Below are 21,123 nucleotides of genomic sequence, written 5' to 3'. Positions count from 1 at the left end.
GCTTTGACCACTATGGGAGACAAGAATACCCCACCCATCCATAGAGCAAGGCCCATTATGGAATCTTAGACCACAGGAGGCTGTGAAATTTTATGGGCTCAGTCCCAAATCTGCAGACAGGAAAACAAATGATGAGGGCAGTTGTAGCCTGCCAAGCAAAAGGTTGCTGGTTCAAACCCCAGCACTGCCAGGTTGCCACTGTTGGGCCCTTAAGCAAGGTTCTTAACCCTCAATTGCTTAGACTGTATAATGGAAGAAGCTTTGGATAAAAGTGTCTGCTAAATGCTGAAAATGTAAATGATTGCACCAGAGAAACAACAGTAACCCCGTGAAGTAAATAATCACCTTGCAAAGCATTCAGATTGTTTTTAAAAGCTAAAAGCTTTTGTTTAAATTTTGTCTCAAGGAGAATCAATTTACACGATCAATTTCTATCACAATTTCTACACTATCAAGCATTATGTTAACAGAGATGACAAATATTAAATGGATCTAATTTTAACCAACGCAAATCACTAAAAAAAAACACCATTCAAGAAACAATGAAACCATGCTGCTTTATGTGTTCAGAATTGTCAGTAGACATTTACTGCATGGCTTGTGGGGACTCACTCTTTTCGTGTGGTAGGTAGGAATCCCACCATCTCCATGGCCAGCTGCAACCGCTCAAAGTCATGCTTCAGGTCTTCCCCTTCCACTGTAAAGCAGTCCTGCTGATTCAAGAAGCAACAAGTCAGCGGTAAATAAAAAACAATCTAAGGTCTCACCATTAATGCATTCACTACATCGTTATCACACGTTGCAGAATTACTACTTGGTAAATTCATATGCTGTAGTACTGTGGCCTGAATGGTAAGTCTCCGTCCAAAGGTTTTATTAATGGTAAGGGTATTACTGAAATACAAAAAAGTGATGTGCTCTACATTTACATGAACTACTACTATAGAAATATAATAGTCAGCCAAAGACACAGTTTCATGGGGTGACGGAAACACTACTGGAACTTTTTTCAGTTAGTTAGTTAATGTGATATTAACGTCATGACAACTCGTAGGCTGTTTTCATGGCGGGAACAGTTGGGTAGGTGCTTTAGTCAAGGGATAGGTATTGTTCATCTTATCACTGAACGATTGAATCAGTTGTTTGGTGGCAGTCATATGTGCATTTTTTACTTTGTTAATATGTACTTTAAGCAATTAGACTGATTACCATTTAACAGCCAATCAATGGACTAAAAGATAAACTTATCATTTTAATCTTCCAAATTGTAATAAAAAAAAAAGAATATCATTTTAGTTTATTTCATTTTTACCACTGTGTAATTCTGGTCAGGGTCGTGTTTGGTCTGGTACACACTCAATCAGGGTGCCAGTCTATTGTAGGGTGTGGCTTTGGCCAATCATGTCTGTGTGGATGCACTGACAGGCGATAGCAAACCCAGATCTCAGAGGTGGTGTGCTAGCACAATCTCTTTAGCATTGCTGCTTAGTGGTTTTTAAAATAAAAATAGAAAAATATTAACAAATATTCAATATTATATTAAGTAAACATCTAAGGAATAATATATTAGTAAATTAACCAGCATGGCTTTTCCATGGCTTGTTTGTTTTCTTTTCTTTTCTTCGAGTGAATAGAAACCTCAGTACTAATATGATCACACATTAATTCAACTGCTATTCTTCTATTAGCATTGACGCAGTAGACAACACAGTAGCACAGTCAGACTAAGCAACTAGGCACACTGTGTTCTTACACAGTGGCATCATTTTTCTGGCCAAAAATAAGGACCCTGGTAAATGGTAGAATGCAACATTGTCATGTTCTGCTCATGCTGTGAAAATCTGCAAGGTTGTATTCTTCTCACATGGACATTTTGTGCATGAAAAAAGCAAAACAAGATAGAAGCAGCACTGTATTACATATTTAATAAATCGAATGCAATGGAGCATGGTGCATGCTGGTTCTGTCACAGATAAACAGGCAACCAGTACAAGAAAAATGAGACAGTATAAATTCATTGTGGCATGTATAACACCTGGCCGGCCACATTCTTCTTATGGACAACGCACGGATCCCAAAGATGGTGATGCATTGGACACCTCTTGGCATAAAAAGACCACTTGGATGCAACACCTGGCGAAGAACTTCATACAAGACCTGAAGGCACTCAACATAGCATGGGACGACGTCGAAGCCCTGGCGCGAGACCGGAACCAGTGGCGAACATTTGCTGCCCAATATGCTATCTAGCATGGGAGGATGTACTCCTACTAAGTTTAACACCAATTTAAATGCATGTTAGGGGGTCATGGGTGCCACTGAATTGTCATGGCTTTAGGCCCAGACATAGCAAGCGTTCAGATTATAGATGTCTCTTAAAACTTGGATACATTTATTTTTTATATAAGTTAGCCTCTAATATTTTTTACCATGCTAGCACTTCCTTTCTGCGCAGACTTAGTAAAGAGTGTGTGTAGGAGGTTTTGAGAGAGACAGGAAAAACTGTCATTCGCAGCACAATTCTAGAGCTGGCAGTGAGAGCAATTTCCTGTTCAGGAAAACACAGGGACATTTACCGAATGTCCTCCTTGTAATGAGGCAGTTTCTCCTTCATCTTCTTACCTCAGCAATTGATCCTTTAATTATAGCATTCCAGAGCTATGGAAAGCCAAACAGCTCAGAAACCCAAGCACCACCACGCTTAGCCCAGAATCCGGCCTGTTAGCACTCATGTTTCAGGTGTAGGAAGTGTAGAAAGGGTGATTATTCTTGTTCTCTGTCATCGGCCTTTCCAATCAAAACAAACTTGAAGCTATAGGAAGGTGTTTGAGCTTGAAGCAGCATGACAGATATTACAGAATGTTTTGGCATGAGCAAAAATTCACCAGGATCCTTATTTTTACTGATAGTAATACCATTCCAAATTAAACCAAGGACATGCAGTGCACTCTGAAAAGAAGCTGTGCAGGTGGCTGATGGAATTACTTACCTTTTGGTCATCATTTTATTGAAATGAGCACAAATGTAATGTGCTGCTGCATTCACGGGGGTTAAATGAATGGACAGAATTTACCCAAGGCATGTAAGATTCCACCACCAAAAACAAGCAAATAAACACCAACAAACCAGTGTCTTTTTGGTCATTGACTTTGGACATTTTAAAAGCACCGTATGAGAACCTAAATCTAGTTTCTTTGTTTATTAACGTCATGTTTTACACTGTGGTTACATTCATGACAAGAACATTAATCAGTTCACAAGATTATATCGAACACAGTCTTGGACAATTTAGTGTCTCCAATTCACCCCACTTGCATGTCTTTGGACTGTGGGAGGAAACCGGAGCACCCACGCGGACATGGGAAGAACATGCAAACTCCACACAGAAAGGACCCGGACCGCCCCACCTGGGGATTGTTGAACCCAGGACCTTCTTGCTGTGAGTGCTAACCACTTAAGCCACAGTGCCGTCCAAACTAAATCTAGTGAAATCAAGGCAGAGAAACAATGTGTTGGTTGTCACAGTGGATGCTGGTCATAAGACTTGGGATTAGGCATGCAAATTTTTTTAAATGAGTTGTAAACGTTTACATGAAATAAGGTTTTTTTTTTTTTTTTTTTTTTTTTTTTTTTTAACTCAGATCCTTATCTATGGCACTCAAATTTGTCGTGAGGAGCATCCTGTTTGCCTAAATTATCCTTAACTTTTCACAATCATTCTGTATTATTTTCACATAAGATATTAGGACAACCAGTCCTAATATATGTGACAATGGGTGTGTTCGAAAACCTAGTGAGCTCTCTACATACACAGCATTTTATGTCATCCTACGCACGCTCCTGAGAAGGAGGCGGTTTGAATTCTTAGATACCTTAAAATGCTGCCTAGTGAGGCACCTTAAATCTAAACGGTATTTTGACAGAATGATGAGGGAGCATCTGATGCTGCCTTAGCGGTGAAGACAATCCCAGCATTCGGTGCGGCACAACTTTTCTTACAAAAAAATTTTAATATGGTGGACGGTGCGGAGCAACGAGTTATTTTCAAATGTAAATAAATCATCATTGATTTTCAATTTGTATAAACCTGCACAAGTTTAATTCGAGCTTGTCAGCAAATTTAACCATTTTCGGTACACGGAGGGAGATGATAGTTGACATGTTAGCATGAGGCTAACGGTGTTAGCTTAGTAAGCGAAAACTAATGGAATCGTAAATAGCATGTGCGAATAACCAATGACTTATTAGAATCCTCTCTACTGAGACAGCTGCCTATGTAGGCAGTAAGACAGCAAGGCAGCTCACTAGGTTTTCGAACACACCCAATCTGTATTTAATACTAAATATCTAATCAAGCTAATGAAATAACTTTACGTACATGACCCTTTTATAGTACCAATTTATATCTATCTAAAAAAATGACAACCAACCTGGTGTTTCACTAGAACCTGCCTTGATTCCATTAGGTCAAATAGGTAGCATAGCCGTCTGACCTCTTGTCTGAGAGTCAAAAACAACTCAAAGCAAACAAAGGTCAAGTTTAGAGCAACTACACAAGCCATGTATAGCTCACCTATCTAGCAAAAAATACATAGAGGGCTGGCAAAGCGGCTACTGCAAGGCTAAGTCAACAAGTGTAGCCAGCCAAATCACTCCCAACGCAAATAAAAGTGTGTTTGTGCTCTTACTTATCACTCGCTCATTCAATCTTGTCGGGTGTTTGCTAGCAGATAGGGATCTAACCCAAATCCTCACAAAGCACACACTACAAACGGAGGGAGGGGGGTTACAGTGTCTAAGCTCTAGGTATTTTGTCTTCGAGGGTGTCTGATTTAAACATAAACTACACACCTTTTAAAACATAAAGGAGCACAATGACCAAATAAGACAAATGACCAGAACTGGCCAGATAGCACACAAATCACAAACCGGCTCACTACACACACAGGGTGAGGGTGTTTTAAAGCATAAGGTGAGCACTATGGAAGGAGGTTGCAGGAAAGCCAGCGATCCATGACCTTAATGCCCCCTACTGCACCAACACACATTTGTTTGAATACTGACCGGTTCACTCTCATAGTAATTTTCCCAGTGTGGTTTCTGAGGTTTCTTTGTCATCTGAAAGTAAGGTAAATGTGGTTAGGCAACATTTAACATTCCACATTCTACACATGCTGACTGCCATAAGGCATGTTGTTATTAGTCAGGGATAAAAGGACATTTACCTTGGACACTTGACAAAATTCATACATTGGATTATACAAATACACAAATCAAAATTGCCAGATCATTGTAAACGCCTGCTTGAAGTACACAAATCACATTCTGGCACACACCAACACAACTGCACACATACATTTGATCTGACAGTGATAAGAACTAGGAATGGGCAGGTAGTCAAAGGTATACCTGAACGGATCAGGTCATGTAGTTTTGTTACACAGCCTCCCAATAACTTGATTTTAATTATATTATTATATATTATATTATTATATATATTATTATATTATATTATTATATTATGTAGCTAATGCCTAAAAAGTTGTAACATATTGCAAAATGCTATAAAACATATATCATATAAAACAATGCTACTGGGATGCATCAGTACCTACAGCATGGGTGACGTGTGACTTGTGTATGTGTGAAGGGGCCATTAAAGCGGAAGCAGAAACTGGTAATTTTAAACACAGGCTGCCATTAAGGCAGGAAGTCCATGGTTATTTTAGCAAGACAGTGTCAGGCCTCATTTTACATACACTTTACATACGCTTAGAAGTCACAAAGTGTGTGTGTGTTTGTGTGTGTGCTTGACTGGCCTGCCTGCAGTCCAAAACTGTTTTCTATTAGAAATGAAGAGGGGAATCAAGAACTGTTATGTCTTGTATTTAGCTAGAAAGGAGAAAAAATTGCAAAGCTACCACAATTAGTATCCCTAGTTCCCAGCTGATTAAAAAGTACCATTATTAGAAACAACAATTATTAATTATTTAACACTGTGTAAACTGTGGGACATACTTTAACTTTTACAGATTCTTGTTTTTGTATTACAAAATGTCCCAACTTGTACAAAAAGAGAGTTTATTTATTTTTTTTTTACATGGAACAGGTTTCTTGCCAGGAGAGGTAACACAAGAACCACCAAAACAGGTTCACCATGAAATAAAAGTCAAGCAAGTAAAAGTCTGCTGTGCAAAAAAGCTCCTGATCCAACTGTGCTTATTTCAACAAACAAAGTTTATAAATGACCAGGGACAAGACAAAGCCAGAATGGTGGCAGGCTTATCTCAAAGGACATACCACACTGTAGAGTGAAAAATACATTAAAAAAATATTATAAATAGTGGAAATACAGGTGTAAAACATACAGGTGTATACAATTAATTATACGATGTAGTGCTTTTAAAATTGTGGCAAAGGTTTGGGGGGGAAAGCCAATTTCCAGGATGACTGTGTACCTGTGCACTAAGTGAGGTCCATAAAGACATCATAAGGCATTGGGCCCTAATATGAAATGGGTTCATATTTAAACACAGATCAAGCTATGCCTTACCATACAACATTAATTTCAGACCTCAAAAAAGGGTATTTCACAACATTTCAACAAACATACAATGACAATGCATGTAATTTCAGAACAGAAAAATTAGGCATTTAAATGTGTGTACACTAGGCTTAAGTATGCACATGAGTTTTGGCGTTGGGCTGTATTAGGCTTATATGAAAGTGACACTGAGCTGCGTTGGTGTAATAATTGGTCATTAGAGATGCATTTACAACATGCACCCTGGAGTAATGAATCACTCTGTACCATCTGCTAGTCTGAGGAACAAAGCTGAGCTTAGTGGATGCTATGTGAAAGCTACAGTTGGCTACCAAAGTGCAGTAAAGTAGGAATAATGGTATGAGACAGGTTGGTGGCTAAACCCTTGAATCCACTGAAAGAAAACCTGAGAGTTAAATCATACCATGTCAATTTATAGCTCTTCTAAATCTATTGCAGCCGTTTCGGGAAGGTCCTTGAAGGTTTCAGCAAGACCAAGGGCAAACCGAGGTCCATAAGATTTCTTAATATCATTCACGATTTAAAATTAGTCAGAACACTGACTATTACCAGGCTGTAAAAAAGTAAATCCTTGCAGTCATGCTCTAAAATACAGTGGAAAGCCTTGTTTTGCTATATCAGATGTTAAACAAGAACTTATGTATAGAGACTTCCCATGCAGTGTGCAGTATTAAAAAAAATGATATTCTGAGCTCACTACGAAGACACCCCAAACCAAACACTTTTCCACAGTGAATGTGGTGAATGGAATTTTAAGCACAGTTTATGAAATTCCCTACATTTCTGAACAGGTCTGTGATGTTCATTCCATCTGCTTTCGCTTCATTTTGAGCAGCTGTTAAGTTACAATACTATTTTTCTGCTCATATTTTAAGGAACAAAAACATGTTTACAATGTATTTTGCCATCTAAATGCTGGCTCTCAGTCTGAAAATGGCACAGAGAGTGTGTGAATGTTCCTGCGTGATGCCAGAGGAAAGCAAAGTAAAGGGAAAGCGGGGCATGAAAAGAGAGCCTGTTGGCTGAAATGGAGACATTACACATAAGCCTCATGTTCCAAGCCTGTAGGGTGTGTGCATCCAGTCCAGTCACATGGCTGTAAAAGGCCTGTGTGCAAGAGGGAGAATGTGTGCAGTGTAAACTACTGACTCTGACCATGGACAGAAACGATAAACGTAAATACGCTCATACACTTTTATGTTTTAGTTTTTATAAACTATAAACTAGTGATGTTAACAACTAACAAGTTAACTGATAAACGAGATAGTTATTGTTCAAGCAATGCTGTTGGTTCACAATATTTTTTAATTGATTTAACAGCTGACACTTAATTCAATTTAAAACACACCTACAGTCTGTACAGAGAAAGCACATCGGTTTGATATACATCCCAAGCAGCTTCAACCTGAAGTCTGACTGCATGTTAAACTCTGTGTGTACCTTCTGTTTTGTAAACAGAAATAATATGGATATTTTGCATCATGTCCAAGTATGAAGGTATAAATCTGCATATCATCTAATAACTACTCTAATGTTGTCAGGAAAAGCTTTAATTTGGTAACGGGATCTCAGTTTATTTAGTTGGTGCTTGTAATGAACTGTTTGCTAATAACTGTTTATAAACACTGAGCAAAACCACTTCAGCATTTCTTAGACATGTTTTAGACACTAAGATATAATAAAACACAGGTCACAATACAAGAGAACAAATAGTGACCTCACACAACAGCCTGACATGAGCAGGAACTTCAGTGGCTCCGAGTTATGGAAATGAGTTATGAAAGCTTTTCGGAGAATGATTAAAGCAGCTTTAAAAGCTGTTCCGTGTGCAAGGCTACGGCACCAGCTGAACAGTATGAACAGTATGGAAACATGTGGTAAAACACATTAGTGCATGCACAGACACAGACGCTTCATACCTGACTGAGGTAATGATATTCTTCAGGCTTGCAGAGATGGAAGGCCGTCCTCTCCTCCTCGCTCGAGCCCGCCAGCAGGTAGTAAAACACATGGTAGTTCCTGTAAGGAAAAAGTCAGCTGGAATCAGGAGCAACAAAAACACACTTTTTCCACTAGCACAGAGATATAACAGCACGAGTGCATAACGTTCCCCAGTGGAGATCAGCATGCTGGGTGTGCTGCTGGAGGTCAGAGGTTATGCAGCAGCTGCAGCTGCAGCGGGAAAGAGCGCTCGCAGAGCGGTGGGAATTTGCCGTCAGGAGTCTGTTTCAATAAGAGGCACAGACACACATTTAATCCCACCCACACCTACTGCGCATTATGCTTATTCACTATACCTACGTAAGCTACCGAGTAACAACAATGTGTGATTATGCACTGCACAAACACAAACACACCCTTTACTGGCTAATATACAGAGAGAACCAAAAATATAAAGAAAATATAGATGGGATAATGTGATGGGGAAATGATACCACTTTAGGGACAGTGGTAGCCTAGTGGGTAGAGCTTTGGGCTATCAACTGGAAGATTGGCGCTTTAAGTCTAGGCTCTGCTATGCAGCAACTGTTGGGTCCTTGAGAAAGGCCCTTAACCCTGTCTGCTGCAGGGGCGCCGTACGATGGCTGACCCTGCGCTCTGACCCCAGCTACCAAACAAATTTCAGTGTACTGTACATCTGTATATGTATATATGACAAATAAAGGATATCTTATATTTTATATTATATCTTATAAAGATGGCCCTATCTGCTGCAAATGTCAACAGGATGATTCACTGGTAAATGCTTTAAGCTATCCTGTTATTCAAATGTTTATTTTGTTTTCATCAACCGCAGTATCCTGGTCAGGGTTGCAGAAAGTCTGGTTATATTGTGAAACGCGAGGTGTGAGGCAGGGACACACCCCAAACAGGGTGCCAATTCATCACAGGGCTTCCGCCATTCCATCCAATAGTTCTTCAAACTATTGTTTTACTGTTTCATTGTTGTGTCACACCAGATTCCAGGGTTTGTACCTCGATCTGTATCTTCATGTCAATTTAAATTGAGAAGGGAAAAAATGGACTAAATTTATTAGGAATAAATCATTAAACAGGTGGGGAAGGTATGAATTTATATGCACTCATGTGTTCTTTGTTCTTAAATAAGACAATACTACTGGAGTAATATGACATTGAAAGACATAACAGCTAAGCTTATAAAAGCTTAAAAAGATAATAACTGTAATTAGCATTCGAGTTTAGCTGGGTGCCGTCATCTCTAACTAAGATTAAAAACAACACTGCATCAGCCAATCTTCTGAATCGAATAAAATTAAATGCTCAGCCTATTTCTCAAACTGTTATTACAGTCATGCAAAAACTACAGAGCAAAGCATGTGGGTACAGCCCTTATATCAACATTTACAACTGATGTCATCTAAACATGTGTTTTTGTTACCAGATCCCCATTTGGCTTTACGAGAAGAACACAAGCAGGCTCTCCTACCAGCGTTGTATCCCATCTGACATGCACCAATGAAGGCTGTCATCAAACTGAAACCCCATACCACAAACTAATGATTGTTAGCCTGTGAGAGAATTGATGGTTTCGGAGTGCTTAACCAAGTTAATACCAGTGAGAGATCTAATAGGTGGGGGTTGCTGGCAGGGACACTTTTATATGGGTGGATGGAAAACTGTTGCACATCGAAGCTTAGACAACACACAGTGTGTGGCACAATTAATCCCACACGTGGCCTTTACAAACACAAGTAGGAATCTACTCAAGCTGCCAGCTCTGTGTCAGAAATAAACTGAAATAACGATTTCTACTTGTATTTTATGTAACTACCACAGACCAATGGTATAAAAAATATATTAAACATTGAACATATGGTTGAATGTGCTCATACCTTTCATTGTGCTCCTGGTAGACAAGCCGGGACTTCTCTAGCAGGTACTTTTCAACATACGCCCTGAAACAGATACAGTATATATTGTTTAGATGTCAGCATAAACCTTATAAAAAATTATGATAATTAGGAAAATTATGATAAAATATATTCTTATTCTTATTAATAATCCATTGCTTATTATTTCATTTTTACTAATAATTATTATTATAAATGCATAAAAATACATTTCAGCGTGCCCAGGTGGTGCAGCGGGATATTCAGCTAGCACACCAGCGCCGAGATTCTGAACTCCTCGGTTCAAAACTCGGCTGGCTGGGCGCCATCTAGCGGGCATAATTGGCAGTGTCTGCAGGGAGGGATGACCGAAATATGTGGGCAGGGTCTTTAAATGCTGTGTAAGGACCCTGATTGGCAGATAGAGGCACCTGTGCAGGGTGCATGGGTGGAAAAGGGTTCCGGTAAGGGCTAGCGTGCGAGTCGGAGGAGGCGTGAGCAGCAATCTACCCTCCTCAACTGCAAAAAATCAGGGACCCCCATTATTATTAATTCGTATTATTACTATTATTTATTTTTATAATTAATCAAGTATAATTTATTATTACTGTTATTTATTAACAATATTACAGCTATTATTGTTATTTTTTTACTACCATTATTATCATTTATGATTTTGTGATTGTTGTTGCTAAATTTTAAGGTCAATGTCAAAGTGCTTAACAGTAAATATATGCATTGAAGACAAAAAAAACTGTTTTACCCTCTGACAGTGCCGCTCTCCTGGTAGTTAACTTGAATGAACTTGCCGAAGCGACTCGAGTTGTTATTGTGAGCTGTCTTTGCGTTGCCAAAAGCCTGGAAAGAGAAAACAGAACCCATTTGTTTAAATGTTGCAACAACTTTTATTTCCGAGCAAAACCACATGCAATAACACTAACTGCAGCACTCAAGACAGGCAAACAAGACCAGCTCCCAACAGACTGCTCCTATAACCACTTCTATTGGAGGATAATCACCAGCATTTCCCTCACTACCACAAAACAGCATGTCTTTCTCTCGGTCTCAAGTGGAGATTGTAAGTTTAACTGAATGTTTATTTACTCATCTACTTTTCTTGTTTCTGCTTAGCTGGTGGAAAACTGGAGCATTGTGAAGTGCCTGTGTCACCGTCAAATCCTGTAACAGGAATTTGAACTCTCTACTAAGGTGCTTTGGATACATTTATTTGGAAGATTAATAATGTAATTTTGTAATAATGTAAAAGCACTATACGTTTTATATGAGTTTGAATAATTAGATTATTTTCATCACTACACCCTGTTTTACTCTGTCACAATGTAGAAAGTCAGCCAAGCTGCCACTATAGAGCAAAAGTGGGATTGATGAAAATAATTTTACTAAAATTAAAAGAGCGCATTGTTCTATTACTTTAGCCCACCATCAGTGAGATACAGGTTTGAATCTCAGAGGTGTTGATGACAATCTAGGTGCCTGCAAAGAGATGATTGACTATGTCTGAGGAAGGAAGTTGGGTGAAGCCCTAAGCCAACCAAACACAACCCTAAGCGGTTGATGGAAAATAGTAATAATAATAACAATAATATGTACATAGTACTCTGTTTTGAGGAGTAAATATAAGTGTGTTACATAAAAAAACTTTATTAGTAAACAATGATTATTTAAAGTAAAAAAAAAACAATCCACATGGATTCCAGGATGAGCAAACTTGCTATCTAAAACGCAAACCCCTTCTCCACATTTCACAGCACACTAGTTGTCATGTTGTATTTCTTCCACATGGTCATGGTTCTAACTGAAAGTGGAATTTAATCAGTCAGAAGCAGTTTCTCTCTGCCTTGTCTGCGCTCCTGTCTACATCATAAAAACTATGTCTTATTGGCAGCAGTTTAAAAAGGTCAGGGGCAAATTAGATTGAACTTTGAGTGCAGCGACAAGCATTAAAAATGAGGCAACCATGTGGCAAAGTGGTAATTGTGTGTGGTGCACGATGCTTAAGGTGACACCATGTCAAGGTAAGCAGCACCACCTTGCTCCATAAGAGATAACAGCACAGTCAGCGCAAATGCTGTTTTGGTGTGTATCATGTAAATGCAGAAGTCCTAGAAGTCCATGATTTCCTCTTTGGTTGGTTTATGTTGAACAGCTGCCTGAAATGGAAAGCAGTTCTTCAGCATGTATAAACACCACAGTTATTTGTAGCCACACCACAAGTAAACAAATTCCTTAGCAAAATCACTTTGGGCTGTGTCTGTCCGTCTGGACAAAGGACTGTCCACAACCCTCCATACAAGCAGCACTCGCCCCCTCACCGAGACACAAAACTAACTGTAGATCACTCACAAGAGGTTCCACCCTGTTCTGACTCACAGTACCAGAATGGGTTTTGTGGCTCACTATGTAGCACCAACACAGATGCGCATGCTTTGGTTCCAGTCACAGCTGTGACACATCTGACCGTGACATTGAGTAATCTCCTCCAGTATGACATGTCCAGAAAAGGTTACGTCAAACACAGATTACAGTACAGATGGCTGCCGGATTCAGCCTGATGAACAGAATCTAAAACTCCCTCTTTGAAGCGATTTGGAGAAGCCAAATGTATAACAGCTCCCCACTTGAAATATTAATGGAGGCTTGAGGACTGTGTCGCGTCTGTTTCGGCTTAGGACGAACCTCCAGGGAGGTCAGACGGGGACAGACAAATCAGAGATGTCAACCAAAGTACGTTTTAAGCAGGCAGGGTACAGAGCAGTGCTTTCTGTCAAAGTACTGACAGAGCAAAAACACAGTGGGTTTAGCCACAGTGGCTAAAAGCTTAAAAACTAGAAGCCATCATTTTGTAAACTACTCAAAAGTTCCTATAGCTGCGAAAGAAATAGAAATGAAGCGCTGAGCTGTGACCACATGCTCTGGTCACGATAGTAAATTTACCACAAAACCACAGTTATTTCAAAACAACAAATAACAGGAAAAGGCAAGGCTACAGAGCTGTACATACTGTGTTTTATTATAAAAGGAAGCAGAGATCCCATAATGCACCTTTAATTAGGTCACTACATTAGTTTTCCTACCAAACAGGCCTAGAATGTGTTTCAAATAGGGATGCATCAGTACCATTTTTTCCCAACCAAGTACAAGTACATGTATTTTTGTACTTGCCGAAACCGATACCGATACCAATACCTATTGGATCAGATATCTGACATGCTAGAAAACTCGATCCGGTCGCCAAGCGCTCGGCGAGCCGGTCGGATCGAGTTGTTGGATAGTTCACACTTAGCGATCGAGAGCCGAGTTTCGATCGCCGAGCGAACGCCGAGTTGCTCCCGAGCCGGCAAATCTAGCGCCGACCAGCCGCCGAGCGAAAATCAGGGTAAAGATCGTGTAGTGTGAACTAGGCATAACGCAGCAACGTGCACTAGGCACACGGTATCGGATGTTTAGTATCGGAGCCTCGTTTGCGAGTACGAGTACAAGTTAATGAGCGCGGTATCGGGCAAATACCCGATACCAGTATCGGTACTCATGCATCTCTAGTTTCAAACATCCGCCACATAACAAATGTTGATGTACTGGCAATGTTCTTTTCAGCCACAGCAATTCGGCACTCAAAACAACACGCTATGCTGCTCCGTGATTTTCCCGGCCTTTGTGCTGCAACATACTTAAAGTGTACGTACATACATAAGGGACAGTGGTAGCCTAGTGGGTAGAGCTTTGGGCTATCAACTGAAAGGATGAGAGATCAAATCCCAGCTCTGCCATGCAGCCACTTTTGGGCCCTTGAGCAAGGCCCTTAACCCTCTCTGCTCCAGGGGATATGCAAAGAAAGAATTTTATTGTACTGTACATCTCTATGTATATATGACAAATGCATTCTATTCTATACTTTTCTCAAGCTTTGAGGTGCCAACTTACGGAGCAGCCTCTTTAAACAGCAGCCTCTCAGCCCAAAACTGTATTAAGCTCGCATGACCGTGAACTATTTCACCCATGTTCCAGCAGCCTCTAATAAATGCTACAACTGTTAATTGGTTTTTGGATTACATCTGACCATCCAGGTAAAAGAATCATCGGCACAAAGTGACAGTTTAAGTCTTTCCGACCTTGAGGCTACTGTTCCATAAACTGTAATAAAGATGAAGTCAAACTAGAGTGGCTGTGGCATTAATTTAAAGCAAAAAGGTGTGTTACTCTCACAAGGGAGTAGACTGATCAGATTCTGACTAAGAACGTGGTACGACTGGCTGGGGCAGAAGTTGAAGTACCTCATGATTTCAGAAGGTTCATACAGCTAACCATCAAACATGTTAATGATTGGTTATTAAAGATTTTTAGATGCAAAATTAAATGGCAATATGCCAGGTATTCCAATAAGGTGCTCTAGGTGATTATGCAACATTACCGTAAATGTGAATGAAATTAGTCAGGGATAGCAGAAAACAATTGTATCTACAGTACAATCAAAAGAACTACGCATCTGTGATACAGTTAATCCAAAATAGTTTTGTGTAAACATAAAACCACCATAAATTTTGTGTCACAAGTTCAAATACAAATACAAGGTAACTGTATTTATATGGACATTCATATCTATACGTCACTTCTCCAGGAGAGAAGGAGAGCTAGAAGAGTGTGTGGCACAGGGATACTTGGACTACACTCGCATTACTCACTGAGTGCAACTATAAACGGCCTCTGAATTTAAGGAAGTGCTTTTCTTGGATCTGTGTCAACATACCTCCAGGCCAAGTTAAAGACACGCTCGAGTTTAAAGCTGGCTAAATATTAATAAGTGATTTTGCCAGCAACTTCCACATCCTGACAAAACACCCTGATTAAGTGGAACGGATAGCTTAAAGTATAGTCTGCTGTCCAACTGGCAACGTTCTAAAACCAGGACAAACACTTTTCTGCTGTGCCATTTGGGATCCACAGTGATAAAGTTTAGTGCAGCATCCTGCTGTATCAGAAATACTGAGACAAGATCTTGGTGGCGCCACAATTTTCTCTTACTGTAAAAAATACACAACAATTTCTAACCAGCATGTGACTTATTTTTATTGCTCTCATTAACAAGTACAAGTGCAAACTCTGTAAAGACCCACAGGCTTTACATTAAGTTGATTTCAGCTCCACAAAAGTTTGTTTGTGTCGATATCAATCAGATAACTTATTATTAACTGCCAATGTAAAATGTAATATATCGAATATTGTTAAGCGTTAAGTACTCTGAGCTCTATGCACACAAACACATCTCCGCCAAAACTGTTTTCCAATGAACTGACCAACAATTGATGCTCTAATTAGGAATCATCTAATGCAGTGATATACTTAAACACATTAAGGGCAAAACAGCCCATCATTCAGCCAGATTAAACAAAAGTGATTCAACTGAGAGTTTTTTGAACAATTAGATTACAACAAATATTTCACCAGTGTATTCCTTGGATCCACACTCTTTTGTTAAGATGTACTGATCTACGGACAGATCATAAACAGTTAAAGCAAACAAGAGTAAAAACTGATGGCAATAGGAAGCAGACTGGCTCTAAGGTACAGACATAGCAGACAGGTTTGAACAAAAAGCTCAATGTGTAAACAGTGGTGCCTAAACGGCAATTAGTTATGGACCCAGAAATGAAAGGCTGTCTCTGGAAAACCATGTACTCTGTAAACTAAAGATATAAACCAGATATCAAAGCTTTATTTTGTGTTAGCCTTTGGGTATTTAAGCAGACAGGGTGGGAAAGGAGCCCATTTCTTCTCATTTGGCTGTTAGCAAGTAACAGAGATGCAGTAAAAATAACTACATGGATCAAGTGTGGAATTATAAACAAACTGAAAACGACACTTGGCAACGCCCTGAATCTCAAAATCACATTAAAATATGAATCGATTAAGTTATAACTTAAATGCCCCCCAGTGTTGGCAGTACTAGCAGTGTTAAATACCCCCCAATAATAAATGGATGAATAATGTAAATATATTTCCTCTTCTTAATTAAATGTCTAATGTTTAACTAAATAAACTTAAAATAAACTCTAAAAACAAGCCTCAAGCAGGAATTTTAGTATTGTAGTATGAGTTTCTGCAGGATGTTTGTAATCTGAGTGAGTGCCTGTTAGGGCAGTTATATACTGGAGGTAAAGACACTTCCTATCTCCACTCTTATCTGGCCTGGTTTCATTCAGAAATCAGGAGGTTTAGTAAGGAAGCTGTCAGCTGTGAGTCAGTCCTCCAACCTGCCGCTCCGGCCCTGACGTATCCTTCCTCTGCATCGTTTCTTTCATTCTTTTCCTCTGACGCTTCAATATACTTTTAAACATTTCTGACATTTCTTACATACTCGCATGCAAACATACACAACCTGTCAACTTACTCAGAGCTTATAAAGCTGACCAAAAACTTCCAGCACCGCACCCTAAAGTTCCTTCCACCTCTCTGCAGAAAGGTCTGTTTTTTCCAGATGAATAAGTGTGCGTTTCCCGCCTTGAACAAAAACGCCCCGAGTGCAATTTGGCAAATGTCTTCTTTGTGTTCTATGGACCTTTAAATTAACAGAAATACGATGTATGTAGTACGCAGCATGGTGGAAAGGCACAACCTGTGTCTATATTTTCTTAGATATGAGTCGAATACTTGACTGATTTATTTTTTTAATCAGGACCTGATATGATATGCACCTAAAATTAACCATTTGTACTATATGGATAACTCTTATACATTTATTACCTTGTTTATTTACTTTACATTACTTGTCAGTGTTTATTTTTAAACAACTATTAAGTGACTGCCTTTTGACAAAAATGTATACATATATTTATTTGAGTTTTGCACCACTTCATACACGATGAATTTGCCATAAATTGTGTAATTTATGGCATGACCTGTGTTATGCTTAGTTATTTTCATTATTTCTTGTTTTTTATTTGTCCGTTTATATATTTTTATTTTTATTTTGTTACTATCAGAATTGGCGGTACTCCTAGACTGTTTAGGATTGCTAAAATGTATTATAAATATTGTCAGCCATAGCCAATAATTATCCAATAAGTAGATCTACAGGGTTTTTGCAAGACTTTGTAACGTTGCAGCCAAATGTAACTTAACAGAGCGGGGTAAAATATAGACAGAGAACCTGCTTGTGCTGTTAGGGCTTCAAGAAGGAGACATCTGTGTACAGAAAAACTGCATGGGGGGCATTACTGTCTAAAAGGCCATGTTCAGATTGTGTGTGGCTGGGATCATTGCTTTAACAGCTGATCCATCAGTGCAATGGCAAAATCCAGATTTGTAAATACAATCATATACAAACTATACCAATTCCTACATAGAATACAAAGAGAAAGATATTTTACTTGTGCTGGTGTCTTGGTCTACATACGAGACTCAAGAATTTCATTTATAATTTTATACACTATAAATCTGTCTGTAAACTGGTTTAAGACAAATGGTTATTTTAGCACAAAATAAACATGTTCTCAGTAAACTGTCCTTTTCTTTATGGTAGCATTGACATTATTAAGCACAATATAAAATTCTGATAAAGCTGATGGTAATAACCCTATTCCAATCCAATATGACTAGCAAAAATAAGAACAAACAAGCTGTAAGTCAGAGAAACCGGCGTTCCATGACTCTACCCCAGTACTTCTGCTGACTGCCTAAGGGTCTGTGTGGACACAAACAGGAAGTACAGAAACACAAACCATATTGTTAATACAATACAGCTAGCATTTCAAGTCCTCATGGTTTATCTTAATCAAAAAGCACTTCAGTCACAGGATAAGCTGTCACAAAGGCTTCATTTCAAGATAGCTGGAAAAGTTTCCAGTTTTTTCACTACGCAGTTATTGTTTGCAGGTTCTGGTTACAGAGTCCTTTCAACAAAAAACCTCTGCTGAAGCATGTGACTGAAAAACACGCACAAAACAAAACACCTTGGATTTAACCCTGAACTTTTGACTTGTGTTACGCAATGAATACTGTAGGTGCTAAGTAAACTTAAAGCACCGATACACATCCATTCATTCATTCAGGTAAAGACTGTAAAATGTACTAATACTGAAAAACACTATGACAAGAAGGAGTAATACACAATGTTGTAGTTAAGTCAATCAGAGGCTTCTTTAAAGCCCCGAGTAGCCAGTGCATTCCACAGCACACAATGGCATATTGTTTGTTCAAGGAGCTGTAACAGGAGCAAACTTCTCTTTTCTCTGAAGAGACCTGCAGAGAGCGGAGGAAGAGCTGTTCGTCTGAGCTCACTCACAAGAAGAGAGCGGTCTTAGTGTTCCCGTCACATCAGTCAGATTTTACATTAAAAATTCCCAGATTTTAAATTTTAAATTCGCATTTATGAGTTTACACTGTAAAAATGTGGTAATAGTCTTGCCTTTAAATTTGTTTCCACACCTGGGTTTGTACCCGGAAAATGATTCGGAGCTCATTTGGGGGAAGGTATCACCGTTGTAAGATTGTAATCAAAGTCAGAGTCCAGCCAAACCACATCTCAAATGCTTATTGTTCAAACTCTTCAAAATTTGTCTCATACTTTGTATGACATGTTGTTACTTGTTGGTAATTCCTACTGTTTTCCATATATATACATAAGTCTGGTCTTTTTAAAATCCACATGTAATTTATTTATTTATTTATTAGGATTTTAACGTCTTGTTACACAAGGTTCATCAGTTCACAAGGTTGTATCAAACACAGTCTTGGACAATTTGTCTCCAGTTCACCTCACTTGCACGTCTTTGGACTGTGGGAGGAAACCGGAGCACCCGGAGGAAACCCACGCGGACACGAAGAGAACATGCAAACTCCGCACAGAAAACACCCGGACCGTCCCACCTGGGGATCGAACCCAGGACCTTCTTTGCTGTGAGCCGACAGTGCTACCCACCTAGCCGCCTTGCAGCCCTCGAGAGCTTATGACATAAGCATCAAATACTGAAAGTGGATAGCAAAGGCTGAAAACCAACTTAAACTCCTACTTGAGTAACGTACAGCAAACAAACTTGCTTCACACAAGACAATAAAGCCAAGTTATTCTAGCCAGCTGTAGTGCAGCTGTTGTTTTATACTCCAAATTATGTTTGATACACCAAACTGGACTTAAATGCAGATGTGAGGAGATTCCTTTAGGACTACACATACAGCAGTGTAGCAGGATGTGGGAGAGCTGAACATAGCTGAACAATGATCTAGCCACTTCTTTGCTATATATCATACACAGTCATAAAGAGCTGTAAAGAATGAAGCCCATTCATATGACTAATGCATCCACACCTCTCCTTAACGCTGAGACCCTCCACACACTCATATGGACTGGTCTAACCAACACAGATAAAACAAACATATAATCTTTTACAGCAACCCCATCAGCAGTTGTGGAACATAAACCACTATGCTGGATGGAACTTGGACAAGAAATTTACATGTATTTTCATGGAGAAAGTGCCATTTCATGTTCGTTTCCCAATATACGGTCCACAACAACCAGTTCATTAAAATCAGGCTTATTTAGAGAAGCATCCAGACCATGTAGATAACTTGTCTGGGCTATTAGACTTTTATTAATTATTGCCTCTTGGACACAGAAGGCTAACCTGCTACACCACCACCATTAGTATAATAAAGCTGCACACCAGTTTGTATTAGTTTTACTATTATTGCAACTAATCACTGAGCACTGTAAATAATACAATGTCACTGTAGGGTTTAAAAAGTCTATTGTTAGGGCGGCACAGCAGTATCATGCTAGAGCAGCTGGGACCCAGGTTTGAGTCTCAGCTGTGCAACTGGACTGGTCGGGTCTTTCGGTAAGATTTCAGTATGATCAAAGCCGTTACTTCTTATTTTCAAGGAGTCTGAATCTAAGCTGAGCTATCACTCGGTCAGGCACCTACACAGACATGATTGGCTATGCCTATGGAAGCGGTGGCCAAACAGCCTAGCCACTAGAAGGTGCACTTGTCAGTGTGCTCACAGTGCTGGTCCCAGGCTTGGATAAAAATTAAAAAGGCTTGTATCTGGAAGGTCTCAGGAATGCTGGGTAGAAGGCAGGAATAAATCTTGTACATCTGCTGCAAGACAGCCAATAATTACTTAGTTATTGTTACTTGCTTACACCCGGGGCAACCTAGAAAAGCAAGTGACATTTTCTAAAGACGAGAAAAATGCAGTATTACTCACAGGGGCACAGGGAGAACATGTTAAGTCTAGATCCCTAGAGCTGTGTGGAACCAACTTTTGATGCACCAGCTTTGTATTATATAGTTTTTTAGTTAATGAATTTTATATTCATTAACAATGTAACATCAATTGTTACTTAATTTTCAACCCTACCAACACAGTGGAATAAAAACCTGCATTAGAGTTTTTGAGAGATTTGAAATGTCAGGTAGATTTTTAAGTTGGCAGAGCATTATTATGACTGATCTGGCTGTAAATGTTTCAGAAATATTACTTCCAGTCACAGATGCCCTTTGTCTCCCTTATCTATTACACTGATTATAAAGCTGTCCAAGAAAGATGGTGTCAAAACAACAGTCCATGCCAGTATAAACTGTTGTCACAGTATCACAATCACACGAAAAAATTCAGTGTTGTCGGGGAAAAAAAGAATTTTAAAGGGATTGTGGGAGATACTGATGAACCTATTCCAGCACACAG

At 39.3% G+C, this 21,123-nt stretch overlaps 1 protein-coding gene across 1 annotated transcript in view; it reads right to left on the bottom strand.

Moving 5' to 3' along the window:
- myo9aa (myosin IXAa) overlaps window positions 1-21,123 on the bottom strand; it is a 93,148-nt gene that overhangs the window by 53,805 nt on the left and 18,220 nt on the right. Inside the window, exons 2-6 of the mRNA XM_063013353.1 lie at window positions 11,180-11,274; window positions 10,420-10,482; window positions 8,485-8,584; window positions 5,065-5,118; window positions 613-713 (exon numbers count right to left, since the gene is read on the bottom strand). Of these exons, the coding sequence (XP_062869423.1) occupies window positions 613-713; window positions 5,065-5,118; window positions 8,485-8,584; window positions 10,420-10,482; window positions 11,180-11,274 (413 nt within the window). The remainder of the gene's footprint in view (window positions 1-612; window positions 714-5,064; window positions 5,119-8,484; window positions 8,585-10,419; window positions 10,483-11,179; window positions 11,275-21,123) is intronic.

The sequence above is a fragment of the Trichomycterus rosablanca genome, chromosome 17, assembly GCF_030014385.1.
Source record: "Trichomycterus rosablanca isolate fTriRos1 chromosome 17, fTriRos1.hap1, whole genome shotgun sequence".
NCBI classification, from domain to species: domain Eukaryota; kingdom Metazoa; phylum Chordata; class Actinopteri; order Siluriformes; family Trichomycteridae; genus Trichomycterus; species Trichomycterus rosablanca.
The sequence above is the reverse complement of the archived record's forward strand: the minus strand, read 5'-3'. Positions and strand labels throughout refer to the sequence as shown.